The sequence below is a fragment of the Thamnophis sirtalis genome, unplaced genomic scaffold (assembly GCF_051295495.1).
Source record: "Thamnophis sirtalis isolate CommonGarterSnake01/CBP01778 unplaced genomic scaffold, rThaSir2_p1.2 scaffold_10, whole genome shotgun sequence".
NCBI lineage: Eukaryota > Metazoa > Chordata > Lepidosauria > Squamata > Natricidae > Thamnophis > Thamnophis sirtalis.
The window spans coordinates 24,719,835-24,738,391 of NW_028261390.1; the positions used below are offsets into that span (position 1 = coordinate 24,719,835).

An 18,557-nucleotide genomic window follows, 5' to 3' on the forward strand; every position below is an offset into this window, starting at 1 on the left:
AAGGTAAGTTTGCATCGCTAAAGCAGTCAGTATATATCTTATTATTCTTGTTATGAGATCTTCTTCTTATTGTTTATGATGTCCTGATCTGCATTTTGAAAGGGGAATGATGGCAACTATAAAAGTTCTTCATAATTGATTTGAAATAAGCATGGATCTCAAAGGACATTATTCAAACACATAGCTTGCTTTTTTTTTTTTACACAGAACCATAATGTAGCTGTTTATATGAAAAATATGCCCCATCCCCACTATCCAATATTTAAAAGTCTAAAGCTAGTACAGAAACCTTTGCAAGCCCCCTTGAGAAAAACTCTGCATTCCTTCTCTATAGCTTACTACTTGTATGTATGTGAGATACTGTAAGCTATCGGTTAGAAGAACAATAGGGTCTCTCCCATTTTCAGCCCTACTCCTTATGGCCCTAACAGATTGGTGTTTTCTGCTTTCATAACCTTCCAATATTGAGACCATGTAGTCCAGAAATCCTACCCATAATTAGGAAAGACTGTGCCAGTTGTTTCTGTTCAAGAGATCTCAGTTGTATTCATGTATGAGTGTGACTGTGTGTGTGACTGTGTTGAGAGAGAGAGAGAGAGAGAGAGAGAGAGAGAGAAGAAGGAGGAGGAGGAGGGAGGGAGGGAGGGGGAGAGAGAGGAGAAAGGAGGAGAGGAGGAAGGGAAGGAGGGGGAGGGGGAGGGGGAGAGAGAAGGGAAAAGGAGAGGGAAGGAGGGAAGGGAGAGAGAGAGAGAAAAGGAAGGGAGGGAGGGGGAGGGGGAGAGAGAAGGAAAGAGAAGAAGGAGGGGGAGGTAGGGAGAAGGAAGGAGAAGGAGAAGGAGGAGGAATGGGAGGGAGGGAGGAGAAAGGAGAAGGAGGGAGGGAGGGAGGGGGAGAGAGAAAGAAGAAGAGAGAAGAAGGGAGAGAGAGAGAGAGAAAGAGAGAGAAACATATGTATGGACCTCTGTAATTAATGCAAACAACTTTTGTGCAAAACATATAAAATGCACACCAGGCACTTAATAGTTACTACTAATACGTACTACCACCAGTATATGTAACTGCACATTTCCTACAGTTGTTAACATTTCTCCTCCCAAAAGACAAGTCATGGGTAGGTTATTTTTCCGTGACTAAGGGCATTTACTTCTCTCCAGGCCATGTTCTGGAGCAGCTACAGCAAGATGATTGAAGCCATGTGGATTTTCTGCTTTTCTGGGCTTGTTCTTTTATCATATTTTATAGAGCCATCTCAGCTTAAGTTTTTTTTTCAAAAACTTGGAAAGTCAATGACAGAGTATTAATTTTCATAAAAATAAACTATTTTAATAGTTATATACAATATATTCACATAGCTTTTTCTTCCTTTTCCCAAGAAAATAAAATAATTGGTTACAGAGTCTAATCATTACCTTGAGGATGAGGGAGACAAGCATAGAATGAAGAGATGCACCTGATTATGTTTTTTCACAGGTCTTTCTGATTTACAGCTACGGGAAGCAGCATTCTCTTAGGAATAGCAATGGAGCAACAAACTAACCACCCGTAAAATACAAGCCAAAATATTTGGACTTGTGACACACAATTAATTATGTCACGCTTGTACTGCAAGAGGCACTCTGCTTCTTCTCCCGCCACACTTTTATTATTTTTGCAACCTATACAACTCTTCATTCAGGCTTCTTATTTTGGCGAGCTTCTTTCACATCAGAAAATACAGTACTTGAGAATGAGCTGCATAGCAGTGGTGGGTTCCTACTGGTTTGACCGAACTGGTAGTGGTTTGGCAGCCGGGGCACTGGAACTGGCAGTGACCCAAGCTTGCCATGTCCCTGAACTGGTTCCACATTCACCACCATAGGCGCTGCCATCTTAGGTTTTTTTGCTTCTGTGCATTTACAGAACAATTTTGTTGCACTGCTCATGCACGCGCAGTGCTCCCATGAGCCTCCATGCTCCATAAGGATTTTAGCGACTGATGGGATGGAACTTAGTGCTCAAGAGGTGTTCTGGTTCTACAATAGGCTAATGGCAGCAATTAGAAAAACAAGACTACCTTAAACATTTGTGTGTCTTGTTGATTTTTTTCCCCTTTTGTTTGTTTGTCTGCATTATTGCAAATCCTTTAAGGTAGTATGCAAGGAAGATCAAGAACATGTTACAATTTTGAAAAAAAAACACCTTCCTTACAGGATCAGGACTGTATGAACAGCGGGCTAATGCTGGTCCACGGATAGAAGTGATAGAGAAAGTACATATCCAAGGTTCACTAGGGTGATGTTGTCTTGATGGGGAGTTGGGAGCATGCTGACCCTGCCAATTCTTGTAGGGCAGGTAGAAACAACTAGAGAGAGGCTATCCTGTAATATACAGCCCCTTAGCCATGAACGGCTGTATAGATAACAATCGGCACTTTGAATGGCAAGGAAAATCTAAATGGCAAGGCTTGCTGTGAAGTTATATTGAAATATATTAACAACTGCTCATACTGGCTGCATCCTGAACCAGGAAGGGCAGCTTCAGGTACATTGTGTTGAAATGGGACTGTCTGAGTGCAATTAGTACACAAGATAAATCTGTGTAAAAATTTTCCCAGCCACAGTGCCATTTGCTCCAATATGAGTCTAGGACAAGGGTGTCAAACTCATGGCCCGTGGGCCAGATATGTCAAGTGCTGGCCACGCCCACCACCAGTTTAGTGAAGGGGTGAAAAGTCCCAATATGTCATGTGACAACGACGTGAGTTTGACATCCCCTGGTCTAGGACACCCAAATTGCACACCAGTAAGCTAGATAGACCTTAACAATGAAGAATCCCTAAATCCCAAGTCATCTAGTTTTGTCAGAGTTAGAGCTAAGCCATTTCCTCTAATTCTAGACCCCAACTGCATCCAGTCACGGATCCAGAATAGGTTTTACAGAATTAGACATATACAGGTTTGTATCACTAGTATATTGTTACCTGATCTCATGCTGGTCAACTATCCTGTACAACAGCTACTTGTAGATGTTAATAAAAAGTGGAGTAAGTGAAACTATGAAATATCCCACAAAGCCAAGATTTCAGGTTTACTATTTCCTTCCCAGCACCAAACAGAATTGAACCTGGAAAAGGAGAACCACTGAAACATAATCCCTCATTCCCAACCCTCCAAATCAAACCCAAGATATCAAAAACCAGTAAGGCGTTAAGAACAACTGAGAAAGTTTGTACACACACCCTATAGGCAACATCAGTACTGTATCAAATCTTGAAATCAGTCTGGAAAGAATCCAAATTAAATTTCTGTTTACAAAACAAACGGCCCTCCATTAAATAGTTAGGACTAACAACTGCTGTTTGATTATTGCCAGTTGCAGAATAGTTTGTATTCATGGAATGTCACCTAAGCAAGATTGGGTCTGGATTGCATATTGTTTCACGAGAGTATAGCTGTTAGCCACTGCCCTCATTTACAACCAATTCCCTTATATGTTAGTAAGATATATTTGTGGCTAAATTCTGTGGGATGAATTCACATGATGACTATAAAGCTATATAAAGCTCTCTTAGCTGCAGGGTTCCTTTGCTTATGTTGAATCTACAAGATTTATTGAAACTGCTGGGAAACAGTAAATTAGGAATGTCGGGTTCGGCCACGTTCCATATGTTGGGTTTTGACAATGGTAGAAAGCTACGAAGTTTATAATCTACTTAGGAAATCTGACAAGTCCTCTAAATGGAGTACCGTATTTTTTGGAGCATAAGACGCACCGGAGTATACGACACACCAAGATTTTGAAGATGTAAATTTAAAAAACAATTCTGCACTCTGCAGACTTCCCAAACCCTCTGCACACCTCATTTTTTGTGAAAAACAGGGCATGCAGAGAGTTTGAGACACCTGCAAAGTGCTCCTGGGGGTGGGGGCAAAAACAAGCAAAAATTGCCTGTTTTTCGCAAAAAATGGGCCCTTTTTTTGCCAAAAAAGGGCATGCATAGCTTTTAGGAGGTTTGTAGAGTGCTCCTGGGAGCTGGGTGGGGAACGAGCAAAAAATGGCCCATTTTCTTTTGTTTTTCCCCTCCCCAGCCCCCAGGAGCACTTTGCAGGCCTCCTAAAAGCTATGCATGTCCATTTTTGTGAAGGGGGCGGACTTTCAGGAGGCCAAAAATGCTGTATTCTGTGTATAACATGCACCCAGATTTTCACACTCTTTTTTTGAGGGGAAAAGGTGCGTCTTATACTCCGAAAAATATGGTATGATGTTTAAATCTTCAGAATGATTGAAGTAAAAATGGAATCGGGTCTCTTCAAATCAGCCAAGAGTGATTTTAAAGGGTGAAGGAGAGTTAATGAAAATTTTGGCTTTGTAAGATCTTCAAACACCCTTGCCGTTTTTTCAAAGCTGAAAAGAGAAGCTGAATGGTGTGATGAACTGATAGTGACATGAGTAACAAGCCAATTACTTTAATCGCCTTGCTGCCCTTGTCTGTTTCCCTTTTCTGATAGAATCCATTGGGAAGGTTTGTTTAAAGGGAGACTCAGATTTATTCTACTCCTCTTTTATCTATTTTACTATGACCTTTGTGATCCTCCATGTTTCCCTAAATTCACAATCATGATCTTCCATTTATTAAATCATACTATTTATCAGACCAATCTATTTTGTAGTATAACCCAATCCAACTTTGTATTCAGTTTGCATGTTCTTACTTTTTCTCCTTTCCCCTCAGATTAAAATGTTTATTGGTTTACAGTCAAAAGTCAATATAAAATCTTTTCTCTGCTGTTGCCTGTATTTCCTATGTCCTAGCTAAGTCTAAAATTAGAGTTCACTGCTTGAACTCTAGGATACATATATATACAAACTATTTTATGTCATTGTAAATCAGTGATGGGATTCAATTTTTTTTACTACCAGTTCTGTGGGCATGGGTTGGTGGGCGTAGCAGGGGAAGGATACTGCAAATGTAAAATCTCCAATCCCTCTCCACTTCCAGGAGAAGGGTACTGCAAAATCCCCATTTCCTCCCAATCAGCTGGGACTCGGGAGGTAGAGAATAGATGGGGGCGGGGCCAGTCAGGGCTGGTATTTACCAGTTCTCTGAGCTATTCAAAATTTCCACTATCGGTTCTCCAGAACTGGTCAGAACCTGCTGAATACCTCCTCTGTTGTAAATGTTATATTGTAGTGCATTATATATGCAATTATGATATATTTCTATTTTTAAAACGATGTTGGACTATCAATGTTTCCTGAAATGTTTATTTTTATTAAATCTAGGCCAGTTTGATCTAATGGTTAAAGTACCAGGCTAGAAAGCCAGGAGACTGTGAATTCTAGTTTTGCCTTAGTTATGAAAGCCAGATGGGTGACTTTCTCCCAGCCCAATTCAACAATGGAGTTATTGTTGTGTGGAAAATGGGAGAAGGAAGGACTATTAGCTATGTTTGCCATCTTGAGTTATTTATAAAAATAATAAAAGTAGGATTTTTTAAAAACAAATCTAAACTAAATACAATTCAACTATTTTGAATATTCACAACTGTACAAATAAAAATTATCAATAAATCAATAATAAATATATAAATAGTTATCTATATATAGGAAATTGAGAGAGTATTGTGCTATCATTTTACTTTTGGACTTAAAGAGGTATATATAAATATTTCAAGGATTTACTTGGGTGAAACTGAATCTACAGATATTCATTTGATTTTATAAATGAACAAAATGTTGCCATTTTTATACCCCTTAGAGTTTATAGCTGAATAGAGACATGGGTTAATGGACTATGTCTATCAAATCAGTGTTAACTCTTAGCAATCACTTAGATTTTCTCCATGACAATATACACATCTGCATGAAGGTGAATGATAAATATCATGTTGTGATGATGCAATGCAAACCACATGACTTACCTGTTGGGATACCATGCATGAAAGGCTGGAGTTACATTGTAACATCACAATGTACGTTTTTTTGTTTTTTTATGTTGCAGTTACTACTAGATACCTATATGGTTATTGAATTAAATGTCTAGTAGGTTAAAGTAGAATCTTGTATTTAAATCTTGAATGATACATTTCAATGAAAACATGACATGTTCAGTACTAATGCACACATCATCTAATCCAGGATTTTAATTTAATCTTTTTGTAATTATTACCATTTATTTTGTAATTTACCATTTTGTAATTTACTATTTGTATATATTTTATTTTTATAGGAAGGAACTATAGCCTGGCACATTCTAGAAAGGAAAGAAAAAAATCCTTTCTAGTTTCAAGCCAGGCAAAATCTAAGGCAGCCTTTTTCGCAACTTATTTAAGTTGCTTTGGTAGCAATGTCTGAATCTGCTTCATGCAATCAAAATTAGGAGATAAACCCAAACTCTTTTAACATTTTGTCTTTTTTGTTTTGGTCTGTTTTCTTTAATCCAGTGGGGATTTTACATGTCTAATTAAATGTACAGATGGTTCAGAGTTCAAAACCATATCGTCAAGTGTCCTAGAAACTGGGTCGATTTAGTCATGAGTGCAAAACATCTCACTTCTCCGTTAAGACTTCATCATTCTCTGCATAGGCATTGATGTTAACCACATCTTACATATGAATTGTTCTGTTCCAATTCGAGCCCCAATAAAAACCTCAAGAATGCAGAAATGAAATGAGCCGCGGTGGCGCAGTGATTAGAGTGTAGTACTGGCAGGCTACTTCTGCTGATCACCTGCAATTTGGCAGATCAAATCTCACCAGGCTCAAGGTTGACTCAGCCTTCCGTCCTTCTGAGGTGGGTAAAATGATTGCTGGGGGAAATATGCTGGACTCTGTAAACCGCTTAGAGGGCTGTAAAGCACTGTGAAGCGGTATATAAGTCTAAGTGCCATTGCCATGGCTATTTTGGTGTTGATATTTCAATTACAAATGTTGAAGAACATTGCACTTCCACTTCAGCAATGACACACTGAGGTTACAAACCTTTTCTTGGAAGTCAGCCTATCATCCTTTTGACAAAGGTAAGTAGGGTTAGAACCGCAGCATAAAGCTCCAGCTGAAAATCATTGATTTAAAAGGCAATTCAAGGAATGCCCTTTCTGCCCGTTAGATTTCTTCTTGGTTTTCTTTTGGTTTTTACCCAGTTTGTTTTTATTTAACACCTTGTTTTTATTCTCCTTAAACCAGGGCCCCCACACACCTCCATTAAAATTTGGGTTGCTCCTGGGGTCTTTAGGTGGGTAGCGAACAGGCACAGCTGTTTTATTGAACTGGGAAAGCCTTCGCAGCAGCTGCTTGACTATACCTGGATACTTCCTAGAGAGGTCCTGTCGTTCATAAGGATCAGCCGTGATGTTGAACAACCACACAGTTTTGCCAGCTGTCCATGAAACCCGTTCATTGTGCCAGCGATTGGGGCCAACATTACTAAAAGACTGAGGAGGGACCCAGTCACCATACCCTGGATTCCCTGTGAGTAGTTTCCAGTGGTTTACACGGATGGCTGACTGAATGGCAGTGTTCCATATTCCAAAGCCAGCTGTCCAAGAACCATTTCTGGCTTTTGTATATATGGGATCAATATTGTGTAAAATATCTATTCTTGGAGACCGTCTGCCTTCACTTATGGTTTCCCATACATCATAGCCATCCAGTTGTATATCTTCATCAATCTGTCCTTCCGCTAAGGTAATCAGTGTTGGAAACCAGTCGGTTATATGTATAAGTTCCTTGCATACACTTCCCTTGATTTTAAGTAAAGGGCTATGAACAAAGCCAACAGCTCGAATCCCTCCCTCCCAGTAAGTCCCCTTGCTTCCTCTGAGGGGCCAGTTATTTCCACCAGCTGTTGGCTGGCCTCCATTGTCCGAAGAGTAAATTATAACACTGTTGCTATAATAGCCGTATCGCTTTAATGCACGGGTCACATTGTTGATAGCTTCATCCAAGCATGCCAGCATGGCAGCATATCTGCGCCGATTGATATTATTAATTGATCTATAACGTTCATAATACTTTCCCGGGGCCTGAAGTGGTGAGTGAACAGCTTGGTATGCAAGGTATAAGAACATAGGTTCCCTGGGATTATGGGAGGCTAAGATTTTTTCCACTCTTTGAGTGTACATCTGTGTAGAATACATTCCATTGTCATGATCCCAAGCAGCATTATCATTTTCATATAAGTCATAGCCACACATTCGAGGGCTGTCACATTTGTAATGGGTGTAATAATCACCACTACCCAAAAGGGAGCCAAAAAAGGTATCAAACCCCCGTTGAGTTGGCATGCATTCTTTGCGATAAAAGCCCAAGTGCCATTTGCCAATCATGTGGGTTGAATAACCTGCTTCTTTCAGTTTCTGAGGTAGTGTCACATTGTCCAGAGGCAGGCAGTTTGGCTGGGTCGGCCGTATGACAGAATGCTGAAGGCCAGTATGGATTTGATACCTGAAAGAAAGAAAGAAAATGCATCTTACATAAAGGAGATAAAATTAAACTGTAAGCAGGTGTCGCAAACAGGATGGAATGTACAATGGAGCCTGGAGCACAGTTCTATCCATCTTTACCTGGAAGCAGGTAAAACTTACCATATTTATCGGAGTATAAGACACTCCAAAGTATAAGACACACTTAGCTTTTGGGAGGAAAACAGGGGAGGGGAATCTGCCTATGCCTCCCAGCAATTTTCCTCCTTGCAACAAATGGCAAACAGTACAGAAGATATACACTGTTTGTGGTGTTACATTTCAGACTATACTTGTGCAGATGCTGTTAAAATTGATGTGGCTTTCTGGAACTATACATTATTCTCTGCTATTTAAAAGAAAATACAATAGCACTGGGCCTCTCCAGATCAAGCATTTATTTTAAAAGCTTCTTCAGTTTGTTAAGTTGTCTAGAACAATAATAAAGCAGTCTTTAAAAAATAAGTCTAATAATTTAAGCATTCTACAGGCTTTTATAGTTATTGACCTACCTCCTTGCAGCAAACAGCCTGATTAGCACAAGAAAAAAACATCTGCCTCTGCCTTCCAGCAATTTACCTCTGTGGAGCAAACAGCAAGTTTCACTTTCAATTTGGCCTCTCGATCATCAGCTGTTTCAGGTTGCAGGAATTGCCATAGCCTATTGCTGGTTCTGCAAGCCCCATTTTCTCTGTTTTGCTGCAAAGAGGTAAATTGCTCGGAGGCAGAGACCAAAGGGTGGAGGCCGGTGGGTGGCAGGGCTACATTCAGTGTACAAGACACACTTAAATGTTCACCCTCTTTTAGGGGGGAAGGTGCGTCTTATAGTCTAAAATATACGGTAAAATTAGGGTATGGTTCTCAAGCTTATATACGGGGTTCCTGATCTGAGATTTTTGATATGTTATATGAAAATTCATTATTGCTGAAACACTTTAGTCAAGAAAGATATTCCTTCTCTATCTTTTCCAAGTGACATATGGAGGGTAGATACAATTTATGGAACTTGACCAATACAGTGCTTTCTTCAAGATGGTTTTCAGGCGTTTATGCAGATTTATAATCAATATGATTTTAAGATTTTATGTTCTAACTGGAATAATGGTCATTATGTTTCCTATGCTAAAAATTGTGCCTTCTTGTATAAATTGCAGTTTATTGTTTTTATTTATTTATTTATTACTGTTTTTTAATGTTTTTGTAATCTTTTAAATAATAGTAAATCATGAAGACATTTTTGTTTACTGGGTGGATTACAAGAAATAATCCCTGTGACTTCCGTAAAAGCCTCAAGTTCATTTATTAGTTTAAGTAATTATTGGCTCTTCAAATACATAAAAAAACTGATTCTCCTTCCTTCCTTTTATTTTATGGTAATCATTTTAAGTGCATCCTAATTATTTTTCAGATATGACTTTAAAAGAGTATCAGAATGATACTGTCACAAAATGTCACAGAATGCATGATTTGAAATCAACCATTGGCAATTTCTAAAACAATTTCAGATTTTCAAGTATAAAAAACATTCAGATGGTGTACTATAATACTCATGAATTTTCAGGATCTTATTAAAGTAGCCACTCTAGTAACTGAGTGATTGTAAAAATGAAGCTTTGATCAAAGCACTCACTTCAATGCTTCATAATATATTGAACATTTATTAAATAGGTATTATCTTGACCCTTGTGAAATTGATAGAACCATCTTTGACGGATTGTTGTATGGATATACTAGAGTCCCATGAAACTGAATAACAGCTTGTCCTTTCTCCTATAATTGTGAAGATGTAGATGGTAACAGCAGTGCAATAAATAGACAATGGATTTGTATACTTAAAAAAAATATTTGCTATATGTTTGGCAATATAGTGGAGCAGGTTCTCATGCTCTTAATCTTAGTCATTTCATTTACTTGCTGAAAAGGGATAGTGATCGCATAATCAAATTTCTCTTAATTCTGCTTAAATCTATATTGCAGAAGACAGGCGTCTTATATGTACCCTAAAAAAAAAAGCTGGATGGAATTTGATGCTGACTTGTCATGCTAAGACTCATTTCCTGTAGAACCAGAACTTTAAATAAAAGCAGATCCTCCTGTCCATCCAACCCCAGCAATGGAATCTGAGAAAGAATATGCTTACATGTGAGCTACTTGTGCAAATACCACAGCCAAAAAAATCCCTATAAAAAGAAGCCTGAAATGTTTAGATTTTTTTTAAAAAAAAACTTCCATAATTATTTTAATTTTAATTATTCACATGTATAAATATATGTTATATCTTTATAATCAAAAACAGCCCAGTTATCATTCCAACTAATACATAGAACATATGTAATGAATCCTCATGTTTATTGAGCGGGGAATGAGCACTATGTTACTCAGATGACACTGCAGCAATTCCAGTTTTGGTTACAAGTTAAACAAAACGTAAAAGTGATGCTTTTGAATTGTGATGGTAAAGAAAGTATAAACAAGAGGATAGAATCAAGATCACGTGAAGTATTAATACCACTATATAATGCCTTCATAAGGCTACACTTGGAATACTGCATTCAGTTTTGGTTGCCACGATGTGAAAAAGATGTTGAAATTCTAGAAAGAGTGCAGAGAAGAACAACAAAAATGATTAGGGACTGGAGGCTAAAACATATGAAGAACAGTTGCTGGAATTGGATATGTCTACTTTAATGAAAAGAAGGACTAGGGGAGACATGATAGCAGTGTTCTGATATCTCAGGGGCTGTCACCAAGAAAAGGGAGACAAACTATTCTCCAAAGCACCTGAGGGTAGGACATGAAGCAATGGATGGAAACTAATCAAGGAGAGAAGCAACTTAGAACTGAGGAGAAATTTCCTGACAGTTAGAACAATTAATCAGTGAAACAACTTGCCTCCAGAAGTTATGAATGCTCCAACACTGGAAGTTTTTAAGAAGATGCTGGATAACCCTTTGCCTGAAGTGGTGTAGGCGTGGGGTTGGACTAGAAGACCTCCACGGTCCCTTCCAACTCTGTTATTCTATAAAGTGTCTGAGAACATCTTAGACTGTTAGAAAGACGAATTATTCAGTGCTAGATGATATAAAACCAGACTGCTCGCTAGAAGCATTAATAATGAAGCTAAAGGTTAAATATATTGAATGCATAATGTAAAAGGAAAAGTCACGGGAGAACGCATAGAAAAATGAAAGGCTTTCAAAAAAAGAGGTGACGAGGTGGTCAGATACTATTATTGATGACACAAGGGCGAACCTCAAAGAACAAGTGAAATTATGTAGATCAAGTCACAGACACAACTGAACAACTGAATAACATTTTGAAAATGGAAGGAATGGGAAGGAATACACAAACATAATTATCTCATTCACTAAAAAAACACAAAGTCCATGCTCTTAAAGATAAAAGAATTTTATCTTTGTATTTAATAGCCCACATTTTCAAAAGGCTGCAGAAGCACTGATTTAAATCTACTATCCTGCTTCGAAAAGCCATTTATATTGTTGTTACTTCTTGTCCTGCAGCCCATACATGTAATCTTGGTGTTTTTTTTTAATCTGATACCATTTACTTAAGAGTAATTTAAAAAAAAAAAATTTGAAAAGGTTAAAAAAACTCTAGAAGCAATCTCAAAAGGACTGTTGTAATATATTCTTGACCCTTCCTGGAATTCCAGAGCTGAATTTTATTGAATTTCTGTATGAAAAAAACAAAACAAAAACAGTGTTCCTGCCTATAAATCCCATTCTTTTATAAATCTAGCTAAAGTCAATTCTGATGAGTTCATATGCAATGGCTTGAGTTCTTGGAGCATACAAATATTTTAAAGAGTAATGTTTCATGCAGGGACACGGTGGCTCAGTGGCTAAGACACTGAGCTTCTTGATCAAAAAGGTTGGCAGTTTACAGTTTGAATCCCTAGTGGCGCGTAACAGAGTGAGCTCCCATTATTTGTCCCAGCTTCTGCCAACGTAGCAGTTTGAAAGCACATAAAAAATGCAAGTAGAAAAATAGGGACCACCTTTGGTGGGAAGGTAACATCATTCCGTGCGCCTTTGGCGTTTAGTCATGCTGGCCACATGACCACAGAGATGTCTTTGGATAGCGCTGGCTCTTCGGCTTTGAAACAGAGATGAGCATCACCCCCTAGAGTCAGGAATAACTAGCACATATGTGCAAGGGGAATCTTTACCTTTACCTAATGCTTCATGTGATACATGAGCTAATGGAAGCATCAGCAAATTAAGGACAGTACTGATTTCATTTGCCTCCCGGACATAAACAAAACGCTACAGGATTTGTAGAATTTGGGTTTATTATTACTATTGAATAGAAGAATTAGATGCATTCAGGAACTCCACAAATATGGGCTGACCTGGATAGCACTCTTCCATTGATGATATCAATCAGCTGACAGTAAAGGTATATGCTGCCTGAGACTCAGGAAGCAAAAAAGAACCTTTATGACTTAAAAATAGCCTTCACTGATAATTCTAGCTTCCATGGATTTGACTATCTTAAATTGTAGCCATCAAGTCTGATTGCAGCAAATCCCAAAGTTTAACTATGCCCTCAACATTCCGCACACTTATTTTCAACGATTGACTCTCTATTCTAACATTGTAAAAGATTACCTGCATCCAGCTAGTCCTTAGTTTATAAACACAATTGGATCTAGAATTTAGTTGTTAGTTGGGGTGATCATTAAGCAGCCCTGACTCAATTTTGCAATCAAATCCAGCATATTCAATGAAATTTTTTGCTGTTTTTTGGGAAAATGGCAAAAAAACAACAACAACCCACCATGAACTATAATTATGTGACTATCAGCTGCCGCAACCCCTTATAAATGTAAGCTGGTTGCTAAGGGCCCAAAGTGGGGATTATGATTTTATGATGGTTGGGAGGGCCTTTACTGGCTGTAAAGCACTCTTCCCAAGGACAGTGAGGAAGTTGTGGAGTCTGGGGAAAGTCCTGATGAGGGCGCTGTGTTGGAGGCAGAGTGGGGGCCAGAGCCATATGTCAGTTATCAGCTGCCTTCAGAGTCAGACATCAGTGAGGCAGATGAACAGCTGGAGCCTGTTCCCAAAGTGCTTATGCGCAGAGGGAACAGCTAAAGAACAGGGGTTGACTTGGGAGGCCACAGGTGGACGATGAATGACCCCTCCCAGAGGAAATAAAAGAGGAGTAAAAGGCAAGTGGAGTTTGCAGGAGACAATTAGCTTGCTTAATTGATTCATGACTCTCCAAGACTCCTTGCCAAATTTTGCAGATATTGGCCTGGCAGCTCCCCAAACCAGATAAGGTCTGTGACTTTAAATCCTCCCTTGAACAGACTTTGTTGGATGGGAATGAGAAGAATTCACAGTAAATTAATAAAAGGGTTTTTTTGTCAGGACAAGGAGTCTGCTTCATGCTCTTGGGAAGCCTAGGTCAGCACATGGTTGTTAAGTGAATGACCATTAAGGGAGAACTACAGATAGTCATCAACGTGCAATTATGATGGAGCCTGCCCATAGGAGTCACATATGATGGTCTTAAACAGGTCACTCATACAACTGACCTCCTTTTTACATTTTTTTTGAAGTGGTGGTTAATGGGTTATGTCAATGCTGTGGTTGCTGAGTGAAAATGGCAGTCATAAGTGTGAACCCATTGTTTGCTATGTGTGCAGTTCTGCCAAAAAGTAGAAATGCCAATTTTCAGCAAAACTAATTTGGAAAACCCAGTCATGGGACCATGGGACCCTGCAAATGGCCATAAATGCACTTGTGCCACTTGAGTGGCCAAAGTGCAGTCACGTGACTACGGGGGGGGGGGGAACCATCAGAACTTTGAATCTGGTTGTAAGTGCCCGTTTTCAAGTAGGTAGTAACTTCAAACAATCGCTAAGCAACTAGTCGTAAGTCAAGGACTATCTGTGCCCGTACACTTTTACTGTGCCACCTTTAACTAAAGTCCACCCCAAATAATGTAGCTTTTTTTCAGGAGATCTGCTCTAATACCCTAATCCAGTGGTGGCTAACCTTTTTCTAAACGTGTGCTAAAATTGTGTGTGCCTACCCACCTGTATATGCGATCCCCCCACCTGCACACGTGATCCCCCATCTGTGCATGTGTGCATGACCCCCCCCCCATGGGGGAGGTTGCCATCACCAGGCTTCGGAGGCTTTCCTGAAGCCTGGGGAGGGCAAAAACAGCCTCCCCTAGTCCTCCAGAAGGCTGAAAATCAACTGGCCAGCACATGTATGGACACCGGAGCTGAGGGCTGCCATTCCAGCAAATATGGCTCTGCATGCTACCTGTGGCATACGTGTCATAGCTTTGCCCTCATGGCCCTAATCATTCTAGCTGCTGTTTTCCTTTCCTGTTCTGTATTTCCTAGGCACAAATTAGACAGTAGTACTCTTCAAAGATAGTGTCTAATTTGGGAATTTACTCTAATTTGCAAGGACTATTCTATTTTAATATTTCATTAAACATGTTTCCCATTGCTGAATTACAGCATGGAACTACTTTACTTTGCATATTTTTAATCTTTATTTTAAAACATATTATATATCGTTAGCTATTAGCAAAAAATTTTTTTTAATCCTTTAGACATTTAAAGTAACTGTCTCTGGAGATAATCTAGATGAAAAAGTGTTATTCATGACAATTTCATAACATGGCTAGAATAAAAGTAATTATCATATACACATATGAATGTTCTGTTGAAATTGCCCTTGGGTAGCTTAATTAAAGTGTTTAAACTGCTCAGCACTCCTCCAGGAAAAACAACAGCATATTATCAAGATTAAAGTTTTAAAAGCTGGAAGACTTTATTCTATAAATTGATTAAAAATATGTTTAAAAGAGTATCCATTGCACATAAAATTCCACAACATTATGTCCTCCAGCAAACGGCTAAGCTAAATTTCAGTTATGGGAGCTATAGGCAATACATCAGACCACTAAACAGACTGGGGAAAGTTGCCTTAGCAAATGTCAATTAAATTTTATATAGTTGTTGTTAGTTGCGAAGTTGTGCCCAATCCATTGCGACCCCATGGACAACGTTCCTGTCGTTCCTGTCCTTCCTGTCCTCTACCATCCTCTGGATTCCATTTAAGCTCATGCCTACTGCTTCAGTGACTCCATCCAGCCACCTCATTCTCTGTCATCCCCTTCTTCTTTTGTCCTCAATCTTTCCCAGCATTAGGCTCTTCTCCAGTGAGTCCTTCCTTCTCATTAGTGGCCAAAGTATTTGAGTTTCATCTTCAGGATCTGGCCTTCTAAACAGCAGTCAGGGTTGATCTCCTCTAGGACTGACCGGTTTGATTGTCTTGCAGTCCAAGGGACTTATAAGAGTCTTCTCCAGCATCATAGTTTAAAAGTCTCAATTCTTTGGCACTCAGCCTTTCTTATGGACCAAATTTCACAGCCATACATTGCAACTGGGAAAATCATAGCCTTGGCTATACACACTTTTGTTGGTAGGGTGATGGAAAGCCACTGTCAAAAGACAGCTGAACCTGGGCTAAATCAATTATGTAATTTAGCATGAAACAGCCTTTCATATTGGTTACTAATTAGCTATCATTCAGCTAATTCTATATTATCTCTGTATTCTATTATAGAACCACTAACACTATTAGAAACATTTGCAATATGTGTTTATTAGAAACTGTTTAGACTAGCTGGAAAAACTTTGATTCTTTATAGTTCTATCAAATGTGACATTAAGCTGGAACATTTTCCTTGCAGCGAATTACCACTTCCTGAAGAGATATTGAAAGCTTTCTTGTTCTGTCTAAAACTTACCTGTGCAACATGATCTTGTTCAGGGATGTTTCTTATCTCCTGTTTCCTAATTTGTTCCAGATCACTGTGCATTTTAAATTGTTCCAGCAGCTCTAACTTCCTAGATCCTGATGTATGTCTGGCAGTTGTCTACATTTTATAAAAAAATACATTGTCTTTAAAAAACACCACCACCAATATAACAGCCAATTAAATACATGATAGCACCAAAATATTTTAAAACAAAAAGAAATAAATATTAGTTTTCATAAATAAAACAATGGTTAAGTGGTACATTGAAAATAAAAAAAACTGAAAAGCTATCAAAAAGACATTTGAATCGTTCCTTTTAAGTCAGATTCTCAAGCCATCTAACCAGTAGTGGGATTCAATTTTTTTTTACTACCGGTTCTGTGGGTGTGGCTTGGTGAGCATGGCTTGGTGGGCATGGCAGAGAAAGGATACTGTAAAATCTCCATTCCCTCCCCACTCAAGGGGAAGGTTACTGCAAAATTTTCATTCCCTCCTGATCAGCTAGGACTCAGGAGGCAGAGATTAGATGGGGGCAGGGCCAGTCAGAAGTGGTATTTACTGGTTCTCCAAAGTACTCAAAATTTCCGCTACCGGTTCTGCTGAATAACACCTCTGCATATAACCTAATGCTGTCAAAACTTGCTAATTGTAAGTCTCCAGGAATTCAGGGATGATATTTTGTCTGATCATCCCTGGAGTTGTTGGGGATTATTCCAAAGATTATAGGAAAATAATTGTAAAGACAAGAAATGGCCTTATTTCCAAGGGCTATCTCCTGCCTTTTGTGGATAAAACAACTATTCTAAAGTCCAGGATATTCTAACTGGACTTTAATATAATTAATGCTAGTAGAAATGGATGAAATTTGCAACCCATTAGAAAGAACCAGATGGGGAATGGGCAGGCTCATTTAGATCATAAAACAGTGCTAGAATTAACTATTTAGGTCAATGTGCTTTTGAAATATTTGTGAAATCAATTTCCTGGATAAGGATGCATTCCAAGCTAAGAAAGTATTGTCACAAAATAAAAATGATATACAAACAAGATTATGATTTACACCTAATTATTTTTTTATTTTCAGGTACAATAAAAGAAGATGCTTTCAGTTACTGAAAACACAAATGTCCCAAATATGATGTATGCATGCAAGATGAATGCTTTATTCCAGAGGAGATTAGCTTTGTTTTCGGGAACAAGATGTAGGAAGTTAGCATCCGCCCCCACTCCTAGAGGAATGAAATATTTTAGGAAATATTAAAAAGGCAGATTATTATGTTTCCCTGGATGAGAAAAGGAGAAACGTGTTTTAAAGCAAAGCAGCTCCCTGCCCCCCTCCCCCTTCAGCTCCAAGGTGATTGGATTAAGGCATGGCCCTAAAGACATGATAGGATTAGCCCTCTACCCATCTAGCAACAGAACTCACCACATGGCACTTGGGGAGATTACATCAAGATTCAATCAGGCCTGGGACATAGACAGTCTACAAAGTTAGCTAACACCCCCTGTCCCTGGGAGTCTGACAGGCAATGGGAGACATTTCTTACACAGGAACGGGAAGCCCTAAGGTACAGCGCAACAGAAGGTATAAATCTATCCCTCTCTCCACTCCATATGCCTTTTTTGCCTAGGACCTTAAACCATGTGGTCCTGTCCACCATTAAAACAATCTTTCCAAACAGTCTCTATGTTTCCAGTATCTTTCTCTCCACTTGGAACAGAACCCAGATGGACATTTCTTCCAACAAAGCTCAACATTCATTTTAAAAATATCATGTATTGGGTTTTATATATATTGAGTTTTATTTTTGTAAGCCTCCCAGAATCACCTTGAGTTGAGCAGCCATATAATTTTTAAATAAATAAAATCATAAATATACTTTATTTATTTATTATTATTTATTATTAAAATTTACATGCCGCCGCCCAATCCCGAAGAACTCCGGGTGGCTTACAAAAAAGAAGAGGAAGAAAAAAAAATAGAAAATGACAGATTTAAAATCACAACACATGCATTCATTCAATCGGGGCTGGACCTCAACAATGAGGTCAACAGCCCCAGGCTTGCTGGAATAGCCAGGTTTTAACAGCTTTCCTGAAGGCCATGAGAGTGGGTAAGGTCCGGATCTCTGGGGGTAGCTGATTCCAAAGGGTCGGAACAGCCACAGAGAAGGCTCTCCTCCGGGGGCCCGCCAGCTGACATTGTCTGGCTGAGGGCATCTGAAGGAGGCCCAATCTGTGGGATCTTACCAGCCGCTGGGAGGTATGTGGCAGTAGGCAGTCTCGCAGGTATGCTGGCCCTAA

The 18,557-nt window shown here is 39.0% G+C and overlaps 1 protein-coding gene across 1 annotated transcript in view; it reads right to left on the bottom strand.

The window, feature by feature from the left end:
* Positions 1–1,260: 1,260 nt before the first annotated feature.
* Positions 1,261–18,557, bottom strand: part of ARSJ (arylsulfatase family member J) — a 34,825-nt gene continuing 17,528 nt past the window's right edge. The window contains exon 2 of the mRNA XM_014069763.2: positions 1,261–8,424. Within this exon, the coding sequence (XP_013925238.1) occupies positions 7,041–8,424 (1,384 nt within the window). The 3' untranslated portion in view covers positions 1,261–7,040. The remainder of the gene's footprint in view (positions 8,425–18,557) is intronic.